The sequence below is a fragment of the Phoxinus phoxinus genome, assembly GCF_949152265.1.
Source record: "Phoxinus phoxinus genome assembly, chromosome: 13".
In the NCBI taxonomy this organism is placed as follows: Eukaryota; Metazoa; Chordata; class Actinopteri; order Cypriniformes; family Leuciscidae; genus Phoxinus; species Phoxinus phoxinus.
Genome location: NC_136888.1, coordinates 23,894,622 through 23,920,359, shown reverse-complemented (window position 1 = coordinate 23,920,359; position 25,738 = coordinate 23,894,622). Strand labels below are relative to the sequence as shown.

The 25,738-nt window shown below is 36.5% G+C and overlaps 1 protein-coding gene across 6 annotated transcripts in view; it reads right to left on the bottom strand.

Moving 5' to 3' along the window:
• prkd1 (protein kinase D1) overlaps window positions 1-25,738 on the bottom strand; it is a 58,348-nt gene that overhangs the window by 8,944 nt on the left and 23,666 nt on the right. For 2 of the 6 annotated variants that reach the window (XM_079633564.1, XM_079633562.1), the window contains 7 exons: window positions 11,335-11,473; window positions 6,622-6,753; window positions 6,370-6,530; window positions 6,057-6,080; window positions 3,307-3,514; window positions 1,351-1,428; window positions 608-806 (listed from right to left, as the gene is read on the bottom strand). In XM_079633564.1, the coding sequence (XP_079489690.1) occupies window positions 608-806; window positions 1,351-1,428; window positions 3,307-3,514; window positions 6,057-6,080; window positions 6,370-6,530; window positions 6,622-6,753; window positions 11,335-11,473 (941 nt within the window). Of the gene's footprint in view, window positions 1-607; window positions 807-1,350; window positions 1,429-3,306; window positions 3,515-6,056; window positions 6,081-6,369; window positions 6,531-6,621; window positions 6,754-9,268; window positions 9,566-10,927; window positions 11,144-11,334; window positions 11,474-25,738 lie in introns of those variants that run through there. The other 4 variants (XM_079633567.1, XM_079633566.1, XM_079633565.1 and 1 more) reach the window with 4 other exon arrangements.

Sequence of the window (25,738 nt, the reverse complement as noted above, 5' to 3'; positions counted from 1 at the left end):
TTTTCCTGTTTGGGAATGTATTTTATGCATTTGTCCTTAATATTAGGTACTTTTATTTTATAAAATCTCCGTTGTACTGTAATAGTTACCTACCGTTTAAAAACAAAAAGAAATTAATACTTTTATTCAGCAAGGATGCATTACATTACAGTTTTTTTTTACTTTCAATTCATCAAAAAATGCTGGAAAAATGTATCAGTTTCCACATACGGTAAATATTAAGCAGTGCAACTGTTTTCAATATTGATGATAAGAAATGTTAGAATGATATTAGATATATTAAGATGATTTCTGAAACATAATGCGACACTGAAGACTGAAATAATGGCTGCTGAAAAAATGTACGATCACAGGAATAGATTTAATTCTTAAATATATTAAATAGAAAACAATTTTACTGTATTTTTGATCAAATAAATGCAGCCTTGGTGAGCATAAGAGCATCTTACCAACCCTAGACTTTTGAACGGTATTTGCAGTCGTTTGTTAATTTATTTTGCATTTACTAGTTTTAGTCACTGACAGAGACAAGTTTTTGGACAAAAGTCAACTATTTGTGACATTTATTTGTATTTGTATAGGGCTTCTAGAGGTGACGAGGAGCTACCTGATGATTCTGTTGGATTCATCTGGGTCTTGGTCTTGGAAATCTCCAAGCTCACAATGTCCAGCTTCCAAAAGAGCAGCGGAGTCTGCCACCAGAGACTCTTCCATGTCATCGTTAAGTGGACTATGCCTGTCCCCGTCATGGTCATCACATCCCTCCTCCATGACCACATCTGATTCAGCCCCAGGACTTAACAGATCTATCAGCAATAAGAAGAAGAAGGGGATTGGAGTGAACAGGAAAGTAAGACAATGTAAGTCACGTGATGTATGTGTGTAAACTGTCAGTTTAACACCACCAACACTAGAAAGCAGAAAATTAGTATTTTGAATGTCCATTCATAAAAGTCCAGAGTAATAATATTATAATATAAATAAGGGATATTACAATAGAGTCCCTTTTGCAGTTATGTCATTGTTCTTTAGCCTTTACAGAAAATGTTGTGCTTACTATAAATTTGCAGAAAGAAATTCCTTCTTTTGTTTTTGCTCTGGTATTATAACTAATAATACAAATTATTGATAATATCAATTTTAGGTTAATCAGTTTCAGTGATATAAACAAACAGGTTCAGTCTTACAACATTACCCCGTTTTTTTTTTTTTTCATCTGAGCACACAATTGTATGTATGGAGTATGATGTTCACATAGCATTTAATGTTTAGTGAGATAAATATTGTTGTTTTTGTCGTGAAAATGCAGTGTTGATCATTGATTGGCATGAAGACTAAAGTTAGACTTGCCTCCGTTTCTTGACACCTCTCCGAGGCAGTTGTTTGGCACTTTGGGTGCACATCTTTTATGGCAGTTAAATTTGCAATCTGAGACGGTGTGAGGGAAAAGAGAGTAGAGAATAATGACAGAGCGACAGAGAGAGGGAGAAAGAGTTAAAGGGGGGGAGTGAGGGAGAGAGTTTACTACCAATCTGGCACATAAACATATGAGTTCCTGTTGTGCCGGTGGCTGACAGGCTGAGACCTCGCACATTGAACACATGAACATTAAAGCTGTTTGTAACAGCCCAGCCAACTGCACTCTTTACTGCTTGGCACATGGCATATATTCCCCTTACACAAACACATCGTATATAAAAGCAGCTGTTGTGTCACTGTATATTTATGTTCTGTTCTAGATGACACAAAAGGATCAACAAATTCTATGATCTGTTAAACTGTACAGTGTTATCAGAATGTAGGATCTGTAAAGCGAGCATAAATACATGAAATATTGGCACCTAATAAACTAAGGATAGACTATGTTTGGAATACTACACCTACTATTTTTGCAACATGTGCCATATGCAAATTTTATTTATGCATGGAATGCTGCTTTTGATCTACTACGTTTGCCAGAATGGCAAACACAACCATAGCGCACCATTTTAACATCTCTATTGCTATTGACTATTTATTAATAGTATTGCCAAAGGTTAGTTTTTTTAATGCTTAACTGGATTAAAAATAAACTGAAAAATAACATTTATTTCCAGAATGCACTAGATTAAACATTAAGTATTTTTGTATGCCAGAAATAGTAATTTATAAGCGAATATGCTATTTTTTAATTAGGTCAATATTTGTATAATAATACTTTTTCATATTTTATGTTAAAAAAATACTATGCACTAAATGAAACATTCAACATGAAGTATTTTTATATGGCAAAAATAGTAAGTGTTATGCTATTTCAAATTAAGCTTCACAATTAATTGTTAAAAGATCTCGATTCAAACACCCATGCGATCTTATTCCTAAATGACAACGATTCGGCTATGTCTATTAAACCTTTGACAAGTACGATCATAGCGATTCAAATCTGTGTTCGTGCTGCCGGAGAGTGTGTGTTTTCACCTCAAAGTATTATTATTTCTGTTTAAATAAATCAAATTATCACAGTTTGGACATAAACACTGATGTCTACGGCAGTGATCCAAAGTAACTTGACACTTCAAATAAGGATTATATGATAGGATAGGATGTAGGATCATCATTACACCAGTAGGTGGCGACAAGTGACTGTTAAAAACTGTATTTGTCATTGAATAATTCAAGAGATTCGTTCAATTTTGTTCAACATTTTGTCAGAACCTCTAGTAAATTACATGTTTTGTTGTTGTTTGTTTGTTTAGTGATCTATTCAGAATCGTGGGAGAATCATGATCTCTATTTTAAACAAACAAAAACAAATATTCTCAATTTATCCAGAATCGTCCAGGTCTAAATTCAACCAATATTTGCATAGTCAAATCGTTTCATATTATAGTTTAAAAAAATAGTAGTCAGTATATTTTATAGATAGCTAGTATTCCATTTTAAACACAGCCCTATACTGAGTTTTATTCTCTGCCTAATACAATGCACCGTGCACGTAATAGCAAAACGTCATATCTGCTGGAGATATTATAGTGAATATTATATTAAACACATTTGTGTACTTGTTGTAATTAGTTTGATGGATTTTGTGAATAAACTGCAATGTTAATTTGAGCAAGTAATGAGTCCAGCAATTAGTGACCATTATCCAATGTAAGCTCAGATGCGTTAATAAAATTGTATTACAGAGAATTCAAATTACATGGAAACATCAGGATCAGGGGGGATTTAGTCGAGGCACATTAATATGCAAAGCAATAAGACACTAAAACAATTACTGTATGACAATAATTTCACAGCCGTAGCTTAAAAATGTTACGCTCCTACCTTTGCACTGTAAACCCTGACGGAAGAGGCCCTTGAGGAGCTTCTTGCAGTGCTGGCAAACGGTGGGGCGTGTGTATGAATGGACCACTAATGTGTGTGGCACCTTCACTTTAGACAGCAGGATCTTGTCTAACTCTATTGGCCGACCTATATAGGACTGAGAGTTGGAGCGGCCTCTTCCAGGAAAGATGTCTGATGGTGTTTTTTGCTGTGGACAAATAATATAGATTGTAATGTAGAAAGTTTATAGGACATCCGCACAACACAAGGGCTATATGTATGGGCAGCATTTTTCATAAATGTCAGGTCAGGGTAAGTGTCACACTTATATTGGGGCTAATTGTCACATTATGAATTTGTATGTTATGAAGGTAACTCTTTAGTTTAGGGTCCAATTCTCACTATTACTAGTTGCTTATTGGCATGCATATTACTAGAATATTGGCTGTTTATTATGACTTATAAAGCACATATTAATGCCTTATTCTGCATGATCATATTCTACATTCTACATTCCTTAATCCTACCCAACACCTAAACTTAAAAACTACTTTACAAGCAGTAATTAGGAGTTTATTGAGAAGTCATAGTTAATAGTGAGAATTGGACCCTAAACTAAAGTGTGACCGTAATGAATTATACAATTTACATTTTTGTTCATCAAACCAATTGTTTGATATTTTTGTGCAGTACCTTTTACATTTTTGCGAATAGTTTTAGGTTTTATAATTGTTCACTGTGTGCATTTTGCTGAAGAGCCTATAATACAGTACAACAGTAGCAGCTTCCATTGTGACAACTTACCCCGTATAGTGTGACAATTGGGGCATGTTGTCACAAAAAACAACGGTATCCTTTTTTGAACAGATTTTGGCCAATATTTTAAGTTATGTATTCATACAGAAATTACCTTTCAAAAATAAACCGTGTAGCCTGGTCTATATAAAAAAATAAATAAAAAATAGATCAAACCTATGACTGCTTTTTAGTGATATATCATGCAAAGGTTAAAAAAACAAAGGTAAATAAAAAGGATTACTTTGTCACACAGGTTCTCTGGTATTATTAACACGAGCCAAGTCAGCACCACCCCGCTCTCGATTAGGTGAAGAAAAACACAAAGGCCCTACGAGGTTCACGCTGAGGGAGATTGTTGTATATGCTGAGCTTTGATGAATTTGCATCAACTCAGAACAACAACTTTCTCATCAAGCTGATCTTTAATGTGCTGCTGATTGGCAAAGATGCAGATGTCTTACCACCTGTTGTGAATAGATCTGACATCACGCAGGTGTGCATAATCAACTATTCAATGTGCTCTAAAGAAAGAAAATGATCAATAGCTTCCTGTTGCCATGTTGTACACTTCACCAAAGGCCTTAAGAAGATGCATGTGCAAGGTAAGGTAATCGTACAGATGCAGATCATTTGCTGTAACCTGTCTTAGGTGTAGGGAACAGATTAGAGAGCAGCTAACAGATGTTTGATTCTGCCGTCAACAGCCGATTAACAGTTTTCTTCAAACAAACTACACGTGTACCACAACATTTGTGGTGTCAGGTTAAAATGTCTTAACCTCTTAGAGAAAAGAACGACATGGCTGGCTCACTAAATTTAAAAGGAGCAAACACTCAGAACTCAGGTTCACTGTAAATGCGGCAACAAAAGATAATTGGACAGATAAATATAGAAACTGAATATATTTTTTTAACATATATGTATATAAAACACTTTTATTCAGCAAGGATGCATTTAATTGAGCAACAGTGACGGTACAAACATTTATATTGTCTCAAAACATTTATTTTTCAAATAAATGCTGTTCTTTTTAACTTTCTGAGTCCTAAAATGTATCATGGTTTCTACAAAAATATTACGCAGCACAACCGTCTTCAACATTGATAGATGTTAAGAAATGTTTCTTGAGTATCAAATCAGCATATTAGAATGATTTCTGAAGAATCATGTGACACTGAAGACTGGAGTAAAGGTGGCTGAAAATTCAGCTGTGCTCACATAAATAAATTACATTGTAAAACAGATTCAAATAGAAAACAGTTATTTTACATTTGTAATAAATAATATTGAATAATTATTTCACAATATTACTGTTTTCACTGTATTTTTGATCCAATTAATGCAGCCTTGGTGAGCATAAGAGATTTTCTTTAGATTTTGTGGTAGTGTGTATGGTGTGTGTGTATTTATATATATATATATATATTAGGGCTGTCAAAAGATTAATCATGATTAATCACATCCAAAATAAAAGTTTGTGTTTGCATAATATATGTGTGTGTACTGTGTATAATTATTATGTATAAATACATATACATTCATGTATATATTTAAGAAATATTTACATTTATATACTGTATATACATTTATATAATTTATATTATATATAAATATTTTATATATAAATATATAAAAAAAACTTGAATATATACATGATTGTGTGTGTTTTTATATATATAAATAATTGTACACAGTACATACACATATATTATGCAAACACAAACTTTTATTTTGGATGTGATTAATCACGATTAATCTTTTGACAGCCCTTTGACACATATATATATAATAGTATAGTCAAAGATATTCAAACAGTACATATTAATAGTAGATGCTTTTCTCTATCACCCCTTTATTAAACAGATTTCATTTTTTCATATTGCATTAAAACAGGGGGTGTATGACCGACAAAATATCACAAGGAGGTTAGTCAAAGCTGAATTAATGCCTACCTCCATGCTAGGACTGACAGGAGACTGGGCAGGAATGAAAGGATGTTTGGGGAGAGGTAGAGAGACAAACAGAGATTGAGTAGTGTTAATAAACAGGATACACATGTAGTAGTGCCATAGGGTCTACAAACGGGCCAAATCTACGATCAATAACATCTGAGATTATTAGGGCAAAACCTGTTGTATTTGTAAGATTTATATGGTCTATATTTTTTTATTTGAACACTTATATTTGAGTATTCTATATTTTGTGACTAAGGGAGGGAACATCTGATATAATGTGCTGTGGATCTGATATTGACATCAAACTCACCAGTAAAGCTTCATCAGAGGTGCTGGGAGAGCGTTCAGCAGACACAGAGCGAGTGTTGGTCAGGCCGGTGAGGGACACGTTAGATAGTCGACGTTTACGGATGCCACTGCAGTTGTTTGGGATTTTAAAGGCACACCGTTTGTGGTAGTTCAGCCCACAGCCTAACACAAAGATAGTGACAAAAGATGAACACACTGTGGTCTGTTTCTCCCTCTAATGTAATGCTTAATGTAAAGCTGTTTAGACCTTTACCTTCACACTTAAGCCCCTGCCTCACTAAACCCCACAGCATCTCTCCACAGTGATCACAGAACGCTGGAGCTCGATATGAGTGAACGAACAGAGCGTGAGGTCTGATCTGAAAGTCCTCCACAGTAGCTGAAGCTGAAAGTTTAAAACAACATGCACAAAAGCAAAATGTAAATTTCATACATAATTGGTTTTACATTTTCATTTTATTTTTTGAGTCCCAAAACATTTGTGTCCACCCCTGTTAGTATTTTGTAATATCCCTTTAAAAAAGCCCGGTTCCTTAATGACATCATCCTCCGGGAAGTGACATCATCACTTCATCACATTAACAGTGGATTTGATTAGTTCTGTGACGTTTTGTTCAGCTGGTTTGTCTCACTTTAAAACATTCTATCCTGTTCAGGATTATTATCGTTATCTAAAACTAAAACCATAAAAAAAACGACTTGAAATAAAATATATATTTTTTTTTAATTAAAAAGTTGCCAAGGCAATATTTCTATAAACATAAAAATAAACACAATTACTAAAATAAAATGAATTCAAATGATATTAATGGATTTTAATTTAAAATATTAACAAAAACTATACTTGTATATCAATATAATAAAATAACACAACATGCATATAAAATAACACAAAAGCAAAAGATGGTTAAATATACTGTATAAAAAGTGACTTAAGATTAAAATAGGTTGACATTCTCACTTTCTAACTTTAGCTCTCTATTTTCACCCTGTAAGGCACACAGCTAATAAGCAAATAAACAAGCTGTAATTAATAAAGTGCATGAGCTTGACCACAGCATATTTCTGTGCTGTAGACTTTCATAAAAAATATGTCCTTAAATTACAACACAGGCATTATAAAAAAATTAAAATAAACAGTTTAAAGGGTACTGAATAGCATGAATGACCCCTGTGCTTTGCTAAAGAGCACAGTAATATTATTTAAAACATATATTATGTTGTTATATTATATATTAATTATGGAAAAACATAAATTGTGCAAAAAGAAATGCTGAAAGATACTTGATGCTTGAGAGAGAGGTTTGAGACACAATTAAGTAACATAATTATTCAAAATAACCATGTCACTTTACCCTCAACAGCAAGCTTTTACCCCCAATACTATCATTTCAGTTATTTCAACATTTACTATATACATGATTGACATTCAACCAAAGTGAAAATCATGAGTCTTTTGTCTGTAAATATGTGATAGTTTCAGGTATTCTCATTAGCTGCGTAAATCTGCAACATTTGAAGATCAATGATTCACATCACTTTTAACAACCGCAATTGCACATCACAATTACAAAATTAAAATTGATTTGATCTTTTTCATTATGCTCCGCTAACATTCCTAATACTTGCAATTAACATGATTTGTGCATTTTATTTGAAGTGGCTTTGGTAAAACTGTATCTGCTAAAAACATCTATGTAAATCCTTGGTAATTCATTAAAGAATATGCAATACCTGATGAGAGACTTCAAGTTTTGACAACCTTAAACTCCGAGACATCTGTTATTTGTGTAATTGTGGTTGTTCAAGTGAAGTGAGTCATAGATCATCCCGAGTACTTAAATTTCAATTTACATCTTAAAATCATAATTAAAGTTGTTTTCCCATAACAACTGACATAAATAACCACATTTTTTGTTTGCATTATTTGGACTTTCGACTTCATGAGGGAATTTGCTTCGCTCTTAATCCCAGCAGCACTGAGTAAACATGTCATGATTAAAAAGGCAAACAAATGTTGCAGAGGGATTTATATCTTTATTTTATGAACCGTCCTCTTCCGAGCTCCCACAAGGCATGTGTATCTTTGGGGTGCAGATGGATGAGAGGGTGGGCCAAATCCAATCTATCAATGGCCAGTCTGGCACGCTCTGGCCGTCTCCACAAAACTGCCACAAGGCCTGGGCAGCAGGCTCTCTGGCCTTGCCGAATTCTAATCAGATGGGCAGACCGTGTGTCTGTCAGGGTTAATGGGCTAGAGATGGTGGTCCCTATAGAGGGGGTCGTGGTCAAGCACTAATTAATTGAGGATTCAGTTTGGTTGAGCTTTAAAATACGACAAAGAAGCTGATTCAGAGCCACATGACATCTTTGTACCAGATATTTTCACTTTAAAGCATGAACTCGAAAAATAATTACTCACTCGAAAAACCTATGCACCACAGCATAATCTTCCAGAACAGAGCGAAATCCAGAGATATGACAATTTTTAATTGCCATCCAAACTCTTCCAAACAAACCCAGCTTTATTTATATTTGCAAATTGTACTATGAAAGGGAAGCTTTTGGGGTGGTTGGAGTGTTTTGATTGGCTCTTGTTGGCTGCATGTTGACAGGACCAATAGCGGCTGAGTGGCGAGCGCAGCGGGAGAACTGCCTGACTCAACGCACGCATGTTGCCTCCTCTCCAACATGGCTTCCCCTAGTACGCTCAAGTAGAATACATTCTGATTAGCCATTCTGCAGCTAAATTACCTCAATTCATTCAAATTATTGTTTTGCCTTTTGTTTAAAGGCCAAGATATGTTTGCAAGTTGAACTACCTGTAAACTGTCATTAAATGCTTCAGGGAAATGAGTATGATGCTGAAAAGGCATCCTGAGTTGACTTAATGCAAATACTTGTTTTCTCGTCGTTTTTTTTCCTTGCTTCTGGTGGAAATTGGATGTTTTCTGGCCCTACACACTCTGGGCTCCGATCCCTCTTTGAGACATTAAAGGCAACAAGAAAGGTACAATGATTAGGAATCACTATCACTTTGTCACACTTAAGTTTATGCATACTTCTTAATCAATATCCACGTACGGTTATTAATCCCACACATTCTGTCTAGCGCCTGTATTTTCATGCACTTTCTATGTTGCAATTATGTTGATCTAGGCACAGCCAAACATCCTGTCAGCGCGCTTCACTGGAGCCAACCCGTGGTTACTCTAAATTTATCCAGCAGAAAATAGACTTCAAGCAGACTTTAAGAACCACAACAGACTGGGTAGAGACCCAGCAGAGAAAGCGTAGGTCATATTTTCATGAAATGCTGCTCTTTTTAATTACCGTAGTAGATATTGTCAAAGTGATAATCCGAGAGATCAGCATTTATTGGCCCGCTCGTTGCCCCTTTTCTCAAATTCAGGCCAATTACAAAGCGTACAACTTGTGCTTTGAAAACCATATGGTGAGCAAAATCAGGTTTTACTCTAATTCAATTGTAGAATTAATTTGGGCTTTAGAGTGCTGTAAAATAAGTTTACTTAATTAGTTAAGGAAAACTATGAGCTGGACCATTACCTATTTTTCCATCCACCTATTTTTATGCACATTTTGGGATATTGCATAAAAACGCAGGATGGAAATGCCAAAATGCACATAAAAAAACGTATGCGTTCAATTGAGTCGGATCCATTTTTTATTCGACAAGAAAACATGTACATAAACTACGATGGCAACCCATTTACCGAATAAATGCCTCGATTCCCAATAAAAAATAAGTCATGTGACTTTGACTGGACTAACCAGCAGATCGATCTTGTTGCAGAGCATCTGAAATGCTGTTTTTGTCATTCTGAAATGACTGGAGTCTGTCAAACTGGTTCTGTATCATTAGCTGCCAGAACTGTCTACAAGGAGGCATGCAGAAACAAGACAACATATTGCATTTCGTCTACACGCTCTGAGGAGCAAGTAATTTATTATACACGAAAATTATATACAGTGGCTTCTCCTCCAGCAGCAACTTCCATTTTTTCTTATTGGCGCCAGTTTATCAGTAGCCTAAGTGACAATTTTGCTCTCTTCGGCTCACTGGATGGAAACGGTGCTTTATTCACTAATGTTTTATGCGATATTCCCATTTTGCGCACAAGTTAAATTCGCAACTTTGGATGGAAACAAAGCTATTGATTTGGTAAGACGCAATTTACTTTTGGCGTCAGTAACTGGTGAAATACCCTCTGAGAAAAGTGACGAGACAATCGCACAGGGTCCCTCTGGGGGTGTCATAATTAATAAACGTTGACCTTACTTTTGTGACAGTTATAAAACTCTTCTATGTTACTTTACAGTGAAAGCAGCTGTCAAGTGTGTCATTGAGAAGTGTTACTCCAGGCTCCCAAAGGCTCGTCTATGAGAATGTGTGCATCTGGGTGTGTTAATCACCTGATTCATCTTGTCACAGACACGCACTTGTACAGAGAAACACACCAGACCTGGTAGAGAGGCTGGGGGGTGGAGGAGGTGTCAGTCCCCGCTTTATCTCGTCAGAATAGACTTCACTCAATTACCTGACATAGCACAGGGAGGAGAGGGGGAGGAAGGGAGGGGAAGGCCTGCCAAGTGTTTGGAGAAACACTTTAGCAGTGTCAAATGCGATACCTCCATCGCTTCCTCAGCAAAGCAACTCCGGTTTTCACACCGGGTGCGGCATCAAAACTTGGATGCGCATCAACTTTTCCAGAGTGGGAAATGGAAGGACTAAGAGACAAAAAACAGTCAGAAATGGCACAGGAATCGCACTACGGTGTGTGGCAGACTGCAAAAACTTTGGCGGCGTTGCAACAAAGTCACAGTGTCTTGTCTAACTGATCTATAAATCAATGTGTTACACCACAAATAAGAAGACGATGGATGTACATCTGTGTCTAGGGGCATGACTACATGCTGAGCAAAAACTATTGAACACGACACTTACCTGACAGGACGACTTCCACCAGGTCTCCCTCCATAATTTCAGCCGCGCATCTCACCAACTGCAGAATGTTCTCAGAGTTCGGATCATGACGGAAAAGAAGAATCTTTTCATACATCCCATAGAAGCCACATTCAGGGAACTGTGATGGAAGAAAAATTATGTCTGTCAGGTTTTTTTTTTCTGAGTAAGGACTACATAGAGTGGGTGGTGTGTAGTTTATGATGGTAAGCTTACATGAAATGCTTGTCTACTGATGCCAGACATATAATGCATCTAAAAGCCCTCACCACACATTCAAATTGCAGACACCATTTCTCATACCTGAAGCTTTTCATTCAGTTATACAAAAGTACCGGTACTCAGAAAACACATTATGATCGCTCATGGGACAAACCTTAATGACAAAAACAGATTTATAGCATTAAATGCTATTGTTTTTTTTCTCTTTTTTGACTGCTCCTAAACAGTTTTACAAACAGCAGCCTCGCAATCAATCCAATGTCAAAAGAAGAGAGCAACATATTGACTGACCCATGTAGACCGCTGGGGAAATGGCTCACTAGCCTCATTCCCTATTGATCCCTGCTGGGTTGAGTTGCAGCAACACTGCAGAGAAGGCCTGCAGGTAATGGCAATTCAAACCTACACAATTCACAAAGGGTACTCGCATCTAAGCTATTTGGGTTTTATTACACCACAAACAAAGAGATCACAAATCAAAACTTCTCTAGCTGTCACTATGAACTTGGATTTGAACTTTGCATCTGCATTGACCTTATTCTGCAAGTTCATACATCCAAAATATGCTGATATTGAACTCTGTGTTGAGTATCAGTTACTGAAATACCACACATAAAGAAGCATTAATGCATATGAATAATATAATATCTAAGCCAGTAGTATGCAAATGGCGGGACGTAATTGCGCCATTTTACAACAGAACGGTTCAAACCACAGGCACTCTCAAAGTCGTTTACACTAATGATCTTTCGGCGCTACATACTCTAATATTTTTACCTAGAGCCAAACGCGATTCATTCAAGCCCTTTCCGTTCCGTGTGTTGTGATTCTCTCGCTCGCTAAAGACACATTAAAGTTTTTTTTTTAATTATCCCATAATTTACTCACCCTCAAGCTATCCTAGGTCTATATGATTTTCTTCTTTCAGCCAAACACAATCTGTATTCTATTAAAAAATATCCTGGCTCTTCTAAGCTTTATAATGGGAGTTTTTGAAGCTCAAAAAAGCATATCCATCCATCCATCCATCCATCATAAAAGCAATCCATACGGCTCCATTGGGCTACTAAAGGCCTTCTGAAGCGAATCGATGTGTTTTTGTACGAAAAAAACCCCATTTGTATAACTTTTACAATCACCGTCTTCCGGTAACGGTCGTACGCGAGTCTAATTCCAGCAGAAGAGTGACCTCTGACCCGGCGCATATCTTTGTCTTTGTCCTTTTAACATTTAAGGTGATTATTGGGTCTTCTTATTGTTTACCTTGTTTCCTTTTCAATATAAAAGTCTTTGCTACTGACCCACTCATAAAGACAGTCTTTGCAGGATTTCAGTTAAATAAAAATAAAGTTATGAAAACGTAACTTTGCCCATAGCGATATGCTCTGGAACAAGTAATGTATTCTTAAGACCAAAGATTGCCCGCTTGATATTCCCAAAATGAATTAGGCTGTATGTCATGTTTAAACACTAGAGCCAGCAGCAAATTCCTTAAGGACTGGCCAAGATAAAGCTGTTCTCGGCGGGTACATGAGCGCTGAATGGCAACTGACAGTCTGGAGCTCACAGCTCCGAAAACGTTTAAACAAATTGTCAAACAGGCGCTATGTTTATATTGCATATTTGAGGTCTAAATAACTAGGGCATTCTTACCTAAAAAACTCTTAATACTATATTCCGAGACACAACAATAGAAGTATTTGTAAAGTGATGTTGGTTTGCTCGTCTGCCATGACACTCTGTGAGAAATGCTGCAAGCGGAATGATATAAATGGTGAAACGGTTCCTGTGGTGATACTGGTAGAATATCGCATTGCTGGAAAAATCTCTCAGCCAATAAAAATCGAGAACCAGAACGAACTATAATATAATATAATATAATTATTGTCAGGCGTAGGATGTATTAAAAACAGACAATGCTGGAGTAGAAACAGAAATAATCTTTAATAATAAATCCAACAACAGAAAACTAGCAGGAGAATCACAATACAACAACTTAATATTAATGAGACCGGACAAAACAAAACACAAACATTTTTATTAAATAAAAAACTATTTTTCTTTCTGTTGTTCTAATTCTGTGTGTTGTGGACAATTTATTTCAAATTCCAATTCATGAATTTAAAGTCATCCAGTGGCCAGTTGCATGAACTGCTTAGACTGGTCTTAAATGTTAGTCTTTTAAATATTGTCTTCAAGGCTAGTCATAACTTTTTAAAGTCAGTTTAATTCCTATTTTAATTGGAAAAGTAAGACTGATTACCCCTTAACTGCTAGTTGGTCAAAATAGTTCTTAAGACACAGGCTACGTCTGACATAGCATACTCTATTGAGTACTATTTACTGTATTTTGAAGAAGTACTTACATTGCGAGCTAAAACATATGTTCTATATAGTATGAATGTAGTAGGGCTGTGTACCTTAAGTTTATGCAACTGGTCCCAGCTCTTAAATTGCTCAATTTTGCTTTAGTCTTTACAGCAGCTGAGAGTATGTATGTGCCTGATATTCCTGTATGCATTTAAATGTACAAAAATTCAGGAAGCTGCTACAAATGAGATTTCTAAAGAGGCATCTACAGAAAGCAAAGTATGGCACAGAGCTGAATAGGAAGTGAACGAATGTGGAAAAAATCCAATTTCTAAATAGAGACACCGAGCAGCAATGACTAACATTGAGAAAGCAACTGTGGGATTATAAAGCGTCTCCATCCAAGATATCTGGATGCTAACAGACTGTGAAAGCATATGATGATTATCAGACTACAGGTTAACAGATTGAACACTAATCGTTCGCCTTGTTCCCAATCCAGTTGAATAGCCGTGTCACATTTATTCACAATTCCAAATGTGCCCATTTTATAGTAAGATCCTCTAAAGAACATTTGATCAGAGCTAATGCTTCTAGTGCACTGGTTTGGAGAAAATAGAGATGACTCTATCATTGTTTAGCAACCCGGCAGAGGAGCTCACCTCCGAACGCCCACACAAGATGTACACTGCACCAAAACGCGCTGTTAGCATATCATACGGTTACAGAGTGAGGCGGTAGACTCGGCTTTTTAAAAGCATACCACCGCAAGCACACATTCCAAACTAAAGCATGGAAATTAGATTCAAGCACCACACACAGACTCGCACAACATTACAGCGTTTATTAGATTCAATTCGACACCACTTGCGGGACGGACTATCTGTTGTCCTTTTCCTTCTTTTCGTGGTTTAATTGTGCAGATTCCTTCCCCTCTTGTCTAGCTCTAATGAGTGCTACACAATGAAGATACACAGAGGCAAGTGTGCTTTTGAGGTCACCATGACAGCAGCCTCACTGTAACAGTGTGGGTTGTCATGGCAGCGGACACCCAAGGCTCTTTCCTGATTGAGCACTATTCATTTGTTTGGCACAAATGGATGCACATATATCTGCTGCATGTCTGAGCCATCAAAGCCAAAGACACACCGATCCTTGTCATTAACCCCTTGGGAGATGTCTGGCTCCGATCGGTGGAATCCTCTGACAATAACTCTGTTATTGCCTCTAAGAGAGCTGCCCAGACCCCCTCGCTTGATGGTCTTTCATGACTGTCATTTTCTGCCATCTCTCTGTATGTGTTTTATAGATGACAGGCTAGCGCAGCGAGAAGAACATCAATTTGGATGTTGTCTTCCCTTTAAACAACTGGTTGCTGAAGCTGGTTGTCAGGGTGGAGCGAGCACTTGTGTGCGTCGAAAAAGGCAGGTATGTTGGGGAAAAAAAGGGTAGGAGAAAGATGGACGGGCAGAGAGAACGAGCAAGCGAGCGCTCTGAAAGCTCGTAAGGAGTGAATCATCTGTTCTAACTGTCAACCCCCTCTCGCCTACGCCATACCAGGCTCAATGCCCTGCTCTTAACGCTAAACCGCAGTTCCTTCCTCTCAGCGACGCTTTGACATCCTAAAGAACCTTAGCCCTTTAATTACTCAAACTAATGATATCAACCTGTTGTCATATTGTGATACGTGCATTATATTACATATAAAATACATAATGGATTACAGCTATTACAATTAAGCTTTAGCATGTAGAAATACATTTTCATATCTTGGTGGATGTGCATATGGATATGTTAGATGGTTTGCAATCAATTAACCTTTGCATTGACCTACTGTTAGCTTAGCATGCACACAAAATGCCCGAAATCGCATAAGGGCTTTTCACACTGCGCTTAACCCTGGGTTATCGTCGTTCTAAACACCGCTTTTGACCCTGGGTAGGAGCATTTCACACTTGTAATTTAGAAGAGGGGTTAGCACCGCTTTTTATCCGGGGGTTTTGAAACCCTGTTCTGGAGCTTTTGCGGTGTTAACTCTGCATTGTTGTGCCAAACGTGTACAGTGTGAAACGATATGGTTAGCAAACAACAACCAATCGCGTACCTTATATATTCACGCCAATTGGAGTGAAGAAAAGACTGTTTCATTCTTAGCTTTATAAAAAAACTTGATATTACAGTCAACAATGTGTAATATGAGGATGCGCAATGCTAGCATCTTTATGTAAACAGGTTATGTGCCGTGTTTGTCCAGTCAGTAACAGTGACACATCAAATATGCAAATAAGGACGTTGGGAACGTGCAGTGTGAAACGACAGCTTATGAATACCCAGGATTAACTGTTAACCCCGGGTATAGTATGAGCAGTGTGAAACGTGAATAAAGATAACCCAGGATTCCGTTTACCAGGGTTTAGAATGACCCAGGGTTAATTTTTTTATGATTTTAGTTTTAGTTAACTATAATAAACCTGATAAGAACTTGCTTGCCCACTGTTTAAATGTATGTTCTATATAGTATGAATGTAATGTCCCATCGGATGCGCACTTCATAATCTCTGCAAAAGCAGTAGGTCATCCAAGTACGTTTTGCTTACTGGTTTATAAATACTCTGAATTCGGAAATAATATGTTTTCCGCATATCCACCATATTTTGCAAAGTGTAAGTACGCTGTTTTCTGTTAATCTGTGAAACGTTCGATTCACTGGCAAATAACTAAGTACGTGCACTAAACGTTAAAACTATTTGCACTACAAACCAGTGTGTTTAGAGTTGCAACAAAAAATACAATAAAATTATAAGAAAGAAATACTAATATAACAAGCTGTTTTGTATGGAAAAATAACTAGGAGTAGATGACAATGGAAGCCCGTTCAAGTAAAAAATGGCCATGCTCTCTCTTACGTTAAAAATAAAGAGGTTGTTGGGAAGTAGACATATTCGACACGGTATATATGGAGCTAAAGCAAACACTGGGATGTACGAGGGCGGTCCTGTGACATCAGAACCATGCCTCACACATGTTCCATCATGGAAGACGTATGGGAAGTGAAGGGAAAACAACACAAAATATTAACTTGATACAAAATCAGGGTGGTTTATGTGACACCTCGCTTCAAAACAAGCACAAATTGCAGGGAGGATTGCAGGCTAAAGATGTGGGTTATCAACAACAAAGATGACAACAACCACAGTAGCGCATATGCGGTGATGATGTCTAACTATATTAGGCTACGAAATCCATGCCAGTAGAAGAACAGACACCCGTGACGCACAGACCTTCGTCTTGTAATCAGTTTTGAGGATGATAAATAACCAAGAGGCTAAGAGCAGAAGAGAAATAACTGTTCACACTCTGCCAAAGTCAGTAGAACAGGGTGGTTTGTTTCCTTGTAATATTGCAAGCCATTTTGTGCATTCAAAGCATGAGTGAGTCAAACGTTGCACCTCAAGGAAAAGGGATTCAGTAATTTTGGCTGACATGCTCTCATATTTGGCACACATACGTATATAAATGGTAAGCAGATGCAATACCATGTTACATTTTTTTACATTTTCTTTACACAGTAACTGATTTCATCATTGGTGTTTTCATCCATTTGACTCGTCACAATAATTCCTGGCACTTCTAGAGAGATTCTCAGAGTTTCATCTTGATTTATTCCATTAGTTTCACCATAAGTAAATTCAGAGTGGTTGGGTGAAGTGTAATGAACTTAACACTGTTGTAACTTTGGCAGTGCAGTTTGCTGTGAGAAACTGTATGAACGTGCCAGAAGGGAGAACGTTTTGTACTGAGAAATATCATTTGCAATATTATGCTTTCCAAAACATGTCTTAAAGATGTGGCTGAAGACTCGTAGCTATTTAATATTTAAGAAGGCTGTAACTGAAGCACCAATAGAGGACTGTGCACACAGTTGTGTTATTTAAGGGATAGTTGTATTTTCTTTTCTTTTTTTTAATCTATAGATGCTTTATGTTATTACACAGTTAGCTCTTATAGTTCCTGTCATACTTCCTCACATCACCACACATCATGCATGCTACCTTAAAGCAAATGTGTTAACTTAAATGTATTATTAATAATAATTTTACACATATTTAGTGCAAAGAAACAAAAGTGTGCATTCAGTTAAATAATGTATAGCAGCAATGTGAAAAAGACTATACATTAACATTACCATTCAAACTACTACATTGTTACAAAAATAAATACTGTTCTTTTGAAGAATCCTGAAAAAAAGATATCAGTGTTTCCACAAATATATTAAGCAGCAAAAATGTTTTCAACATTGATAATAAAAATAAATGTTTCTTGACCACAAAATCAACAGATTTCTGGAGGATTGTGTGTCACTGTATTTTATCAAATAAAATACATGGCTTTGTACATCTACCAGAACACCAAACACTAGATTTCACAGAGAGCCAGTCAATGAGCCTAGACAGCATGAACCATAACCACCATCGGTCAATTGGTCTGCCCGAGCCATGTGTAGTCTGCAGGTTAGTAGCTACTGGCTGTGCTGTAACAACCACTGATCAATACTATTGGAGCACTGCTCCTCTATTTATACACCGTATACACACACACACACACGTTCACACAAGGAAACAACCAGGTGTTCTCCCAAAGACATGGCTGCTGGATCAAGATGTTATAGACAAGGTTCATCACATGAGGTATCATATCGTATTAAGATCTCAAGCAAATTTCAGACAGTTCACCCACAAAAGCTGTCACCGGGACGGTCAGGGTACTCTTGAAAAGATTCTATGTACCATTTAGGTAATGTACACTTTTGGTACCAATATGTTCCTTACTAATATTCGATTCCGCTCTTTAGGTACAAAGGTGTACCTTTTGAAAGGGTACCACCCCAGTGAACACTTTTGTACCTTTTTTTCTGAGAGTGCAAAAAATTAATTCTGTCATTTACTTATCCAAACCTGTATTACTTTCTTTCTTCTGTGGAACATAAAAGGAACACATGTGTGTGTGTGTGTATGTATGTATGTATGTATGTATGCATGCATGTATAATATATATAAGTTAGTGTTATTTTGGCTATACAATGGAAGTCAATATTTTGTTTTGGATCCAAGTGATTTCACTGTATATCAGAAATATCTTATTTTATGTTTCACAGAAGAAATATAGGTTTGTAACAAGATTAGGGGGAGTAAGTAATGACAGAGTTTTCTTTTTTTGGGGTCAACTATGCCAACTATGCCTGTAAAAAAAATATTTTAAAAATGCTACAGTAAAAAGATTCCTTACTATATATGGTAAATAACTGTGATAGATCTACATTTAATGTATTTTTACTGTAAAATACCATTAAATTTACAGTTTTGAAAGTGAAAGAACAACTCATTGTATAATTTACAGCGAAAACCGTAAATTGGCATTCCCACAATTCCCTGTGTAACACTTCACATTTGATGTATTTTTGTTGAAATAACCGTTTCTTCATAGGTTTTTTTTTTCTAATCAGTTATAGGGTTTGATGTTACATTTAATGTTGTTAAATTAATGTTTATTGCATTTTTAAAATTTCATGTGTGTTACCATGAAGGTATTTAATGTTTGTGTGAATGACACTGTGCAGCTTCTATAAATTAGTATTGACTTTATGTGGAAGAGCAGCTTGTGATGAGCTTTGATTGATCATGTGACTCTAATCACTGCTGTGATTGTTAGTTGTCAGTGTATTACAATGGTACAAAACAGATATTAATACTTCAATAGGTTGGTAAATTAACATTATATCAGATAATGAAATACAGTTTATTACTGTAAATTTTAAAGGTTCTCTAAGCGATCTCGGTTGGCGTAACCTCTTGTTGATGTTTGAATTTATTATCAAACAAAACGGAGGCTAGCTAGACCCTCCCTCCTCCTCATCCACGCAATAACCCCCCAAACCCCACCCCACATCATTCTTGTCGGTTATTGGCTGGAACAGTTTGTTATGTTTCGTGCTGCGGGTCGCTCTGTTTATTGCTCAGTTTGTTTTGCTGCTGTTTGTGGAGCTTGGGCTCTCTGCAGAGACCGTGTTTTTTTACAGTGTGTTCAGGGGACAGGCAGCTAGCGGATAGTGAGGAGATGTTTGCGGTATGTGAAAAAAAAAAAAAATGTTTTGGCCTAAAAACCGCGCGAGATCGCTTAGAGCACCTTTAAGTTAAGTCTCTAAAACCTAAAATGTTGCCACCGTATTTTATACGGTCAATTTCTGGCAACCGCAGCTGCCAGTATTTTATCGTAAATTTAACAGATTTTTTGGTAACACTTTACAATAAGGTTCATTTATTAAACATTAGTTAATGTATTAACTAACATGAACTAACAATGAGCGATACATTTGTTACAGTATTTATTAATCTTTGTTAATGTTAGTTAATATGAATAAAGCTGTTCATTGTTTGTTCATGTTAGTTCACAGTGCATTAACTCATGTTAACAAGATTTTAATAAAGTATTAGTAAATGTTGAAATTAACATGAACAAAGATGAATAAATGCTTTATAAGTGCAGTTCATTATTTGTTAATGTTAACTAATGTAGTTAACTAATGTTAACTAATGAACCTTATTGTAAAGTGTTACCGATTTTTTTTACAGTGATACTGATCATTGATTTTTTTTTTTTAAATCAAGCCCTAAACATTGAGATGGTTGTAGGTAAGATGTTTAGGTCTAGATTACTGTACATACTGTCACATACTGTACATTTCCATGTGCTTAATCCTGTGGAGAATCATCTGGATGAGCGACAAGATGAGACTGCACACTGTATCTAATTACAGCTCTCTTTTAGGGCTGCTAAGATTCTCATTGTCACCTTAATAGCTGTATGTTCACACTTTATTAGTGAGTATTTTACAGCTCTCTTCCTCAGTGCAGACATGCCCACTAACTAACCCTTGGCAAAGTGCACTCGGCTGGAGACAGCACAAGTTCTGTTGGGCTTTGAGGTGCTACAGCAGATCATTAAAATAGCATGACAGGCTTAGCGGGTGGTACACCTCTAAATTGACTTTATAATTTCGATATTTTGCCTATGATAAGGTGAACTGGACTCCCTCACACAGCATGAGGTGCAACAATCATGGAACAATACGTAAGCCAAGCTTTCGTGTGCTTCTGCAATCACTGTACCGCTTTCAGTAGTTTTATATGAGATTAAAGAACAATTAAAGTCTTAAGCAGTAAAGTGACATTTTTATTGAAGTTGGCACTCATTTCAGTTTGTTTAAACATGTAGAGACCCCTAAGGGACATTATCAAAGCTGTTTATATTTATAAAGTGGCGCATGTGCTGCTCTCGTACATGTTTTATTAATCAATTACATATAAGAAAAAATGCCTTTGTCTTTGTCTATTATTAAAAAAATAAATTTTGTCTATCACTTTTGATCCTTGCTGAATACAATTATTAGTTTTAATGGGGTTGGTTGGTCATGTAACAATTACAGTAAAATGGAAATTATATAAAATAAAAATAATATAAATTCCCAAACAGGAACATTTTTATTTAAATTTAAAAAGATGACACTTTATTTTGATGTTCTTTTGACAATACGTTGCACCTAAGAGTATTTGTTGAGTATAAGTAGACTAAGTGTGTTAGTAGAATAAGCTGACATGTATATGCAAAGTTAGTTATAGTCAGTACAGTAGAATGTCTGTTGGGAGAGCATCAAAATAAAGTGTTAGCAGATATTAGGCAGACAGCATACTAATGTTAATACTCTAATGAGAGTTAGTTGACATGTAGTGAAATGTTACTTACATACACTATTCTGTTTAAGTAATTAAAAACATGCTCACCATTGAAGAGGTGCATTAAATGCATTGTATAACTGTATGTTCAGTTATTTAACTTTAATGGCAATGAAAATTACCTATTAATTGTCATTTAAAGTGAAATTACCGAAGCCTGATAAAAATGCTCTCATTTTAGAAGAAAATTTCAGATGGCACTTAAAGGCTTTTGCATCTGAAGTCTTCGTACATGCGTGACTCAAGTACTTTTTTGTGAGAGCTTTTTCAGTGACTGGATGTAAAAAAAATCAAACACTACATGTGACCATGTTTGTGCTTGGTTATCCTAAAGAGATAATTGTGTTTTCCAATCCTGCCTGAACACCCGTAAAAACAACGTAACCTCCCAGTAAACTGCATTGACACTGAGACAAACACTACATATTTTTAGTAATTTCAATTAGGCTACTGCAATATGTGTTTAAGCAATTAACAAGTATCTTTGTTAACTTTCCTTCTTATTTCCATGTTGGACGGCATGAGAATCCATATCTCAATAATGCTATTAAATGAAAGCGCAAAACTGAAACTCCATCGGTCCACCTTACCCAGGAAACATTTCATGACTATTTCGCCAGAGCCACATCATAATATGACAGCAAGAATCCATTCAGCCACCTGACTGGTTTAAAGACCAAAGAGTGTTTTGCGGTACCGCTACACATTGTTGAAACAAAAAAACAAGATGAATGAGACGCTATGAAGCCACGGTCCTCAAAAACAGGCGTACACACATGCACACCGTCATGTATCTCATGATAATGAAAGCTCTTTGAATACTCTCCAAAACAGCTGCTTAACAATGGGCTATGTGCAGCTCTCATCTCTTACCCCAGTGTGGGAGTGTGTGTGTGTGTGCGCTTGCGAGTGCGTGACCCCACCACACATGGCTCTCGTCATCATAATGGCACTCAGATAAGTACTTCACAGGCAATCATAATCAGTTGCCAAGCAACTAGAAAGACTCACATAGAAAGACCAGTGCTGGCGAGATGACCATATAAGCTAATATCGATAATTCAAATATAATGTCTTAGGCAATGTAAATGTATAATTGCGTTAAAATCAAAGTTTTTGAGGCTATTTCATTGTTACAATGTGCAAAATACACTTCAGGTCTTTTATGCGCGTTTGCAGAAAGACTCCATTAAACTTAGCTCCACGAATACAAGGATCTTTTTTTTTTACTTGTTTTAGACCCGTGATGGATGCATTAGGCTGACATGAAATCACTCGTCAAACACAAGTAGCTGTTCCACACAGCCGTCATCAGCTATGCTCATCTGCCAGCCACGCGCGTCTATGCTATGGACTGAGCAATGGATCGGTTAGCGCTTAGCGTGAAGAGTGCGGCAGCCCCGCTGATTAATAAGAACACTTTGAGGAGCGGTAATGCAAAAAGGTGCAAACTTCAAACAAAGGCGCTATCACTTTAATTAAGCCTGATAATCCAGAGCACTAATGGATTCACAGTCTATTAAGCAGGCCCTTGATAGCACTAAGGACTTTTGTCAATGTGAGAAAGAAGATGAGATGGTAAAGAGAGTTTTTATTTCTGCCTAAGATCAGGTCATATTGATGCCCTTTGTTGCCAATTTTGTTGTATATTTCTTGGTAAAGGTACGGAGTGATTTATTTTTTTATTTTTTTCAAATAGTTTTTTATAAGAGTTTGTCTTTCCCATTCCAAGTTTGAATGACTGTCATTTCATCAAAGACAATTCTGAGTAACCATAGAAGATCTACCAGAATGTGATTCTGAATCACTGAGTAATACAATAAAATAATAATGCAAAAAAAGACATTTTCACTCAATCCCAAATACCCCCCCCCCCCCCCCTTCATCTGACTCTGCTGTGAAGACAGTTTCAATGCAGTAAATATCCTCATGTTCTGCTCATAAAATGACAATACAAGCATGTCTTCAACTATAGATCTGATTATATTTATATAAATATCAGCACTGACAAGCACATAACCATCACATTAGTTTGTTAGAATGGTTTGCACACTATATTATGACAGAAATGCTATTATACTCTTTAGGTTGCTTCATGGTCAAGCAGTCTTGCTCAACCTTTCTTGACTTGTTGTGATCTGACCAAGGATGATCCTTGATCCTTACAGCTCAAAAGACATTTGTTGTCCTCTGCAGTATTAAAGCACTGGCACGGATGATAAATGAACAAAGTAGTAACTGACGTTGATGTCCAAGGCCAACTTAAGTGTGGAACATCTTGTCCATTAAGGAAAAGTTGAGCTAAATGATATTATTATTACTCTCCATCATGTCGTTCAAAAGACGTTTGACTTTATTGAAAATAAATTCAATGTAATGTAAGTAAGTGAGAAATTGAAAAATTACCAAAAGCAACATAAAAGTTCAAAATTAGCCATACTCATGTATTATATTCAAAGTCTTCTAAAGTTATATGAATAGTTAAGCAGACAGACCAGACTAGTCAATATCAACTGAAAATCTTGGCATTCGCCAAACCCCAAAAAGGTGGTTTTCACAGCAGTGCCATAGAGGAACTATTTTAGGTTCTCCAAATAACTTTTTAGTGAATAGTTACTAAAGGGGTCCTATTATGCCATTTTTTAAGTCTTTATTTTTTTATTGGGGAGAACTTGCTTGATGGTCCAAAAAACACATGATTTTTTGTACATTTACATTATTACAGCACATCTCTCCACAGTCTGGCTCTAATACGTCTTTAGTTCCTGTTTCGATGAAGCCACTCCTTCCGAAATATGAAATGTGCTGTGATGTGGTTTGCACGGCATGTTCGGGAAATGTCACGCTCATTACAATAACCGCGAGTTTCATCTGCTCGTGTAAATATTAAGGATGGGGAAAATTTCAAACCAATTCAAGTCTGATTCAGACATAAGAATGTTAACAAACAAGAGGATCGTGCAGAACAGATTTCAAGCACGGACTTTCAGTTTCTGAGTGGTATTTTTTGTTGTTGTAATTTTCTTATCAATTTTAGATGCGTTATTAACCATTTAATCAGGATAATTGTAGGGAAACTATGGTAATATAAACAGTAATCGAACAGTAATCACAAAGCCATGATTAATTAATCTGTGGTTCTAGAAGCTGTTCTCTGTAAAATGTGCATCACACAGATAAATGTTGGGGTTCTAAAGTTCAGGAACAGTGTGTAAATTCAGCTATAGAAAGGTCAATTCAAAACTAATGAATTTTGGAAACAGAGTGGAAAAAACAGTGTTTCTTTGCATAGAAACAACACTGTCTTCTCTAATGCAGCTCAATTTTTGCGTATTCTGTGGGCAAGGATTATTTAAATGAGTAACATTATGACTTCACAAAGCCCGGGAAAAAACGCGTTGTAGTCCAAACGAGTTGTTTGTTTTAGTTCTTGGAAAGTGTATTCTTTTAAATAAAATATCTCACTTTTGAAGTGGACTTTGAGCTTTGTAACCTCACAGATCTTTTTTATGCTCAAACAGCAACATTACAGACTAACTAAAGTTGAAAAACTGAAAAAGCACAATTGGACCCCTTTAATAATAATAATAATAATAATATATATTAATATATACAGTTTATCTACATTCTACAGAACCTTTTCCTCTATAAAGAACATTTTGTGCAATGGAAAGGTTTCAGGAGTGTTAAAGGTAATTCATGTAACCAATAGCCACCTTTCCACCGTCGGGCCTAGCAGTTCTAAGAACGGTAAGGAAGGGTTCCCGTTATAGAGCTTGGTTCAGCACGCCACGATTATTCGTGCTGGAATTCTCAGTATGGTTAGCCAACCGTGCTGGTAGAACGCGTGTAGTGACGTCGCCACTCAGGATAGGTCACTTGTCTGTTGCCTGGCTACCAGTTTCTTGGTACCTGGACAAGCGTGCTATTTTAGCAAAGAAAACACGAAGAAAAGTTAATAATAAAATAAAAAATTAATATCTGATCATCCTCCATAAAGCAGTCGCTATATGCATCTCTGTCTGTAAACTCTTGCGTTGCCAAGGCAAGGACTGACGCATTTG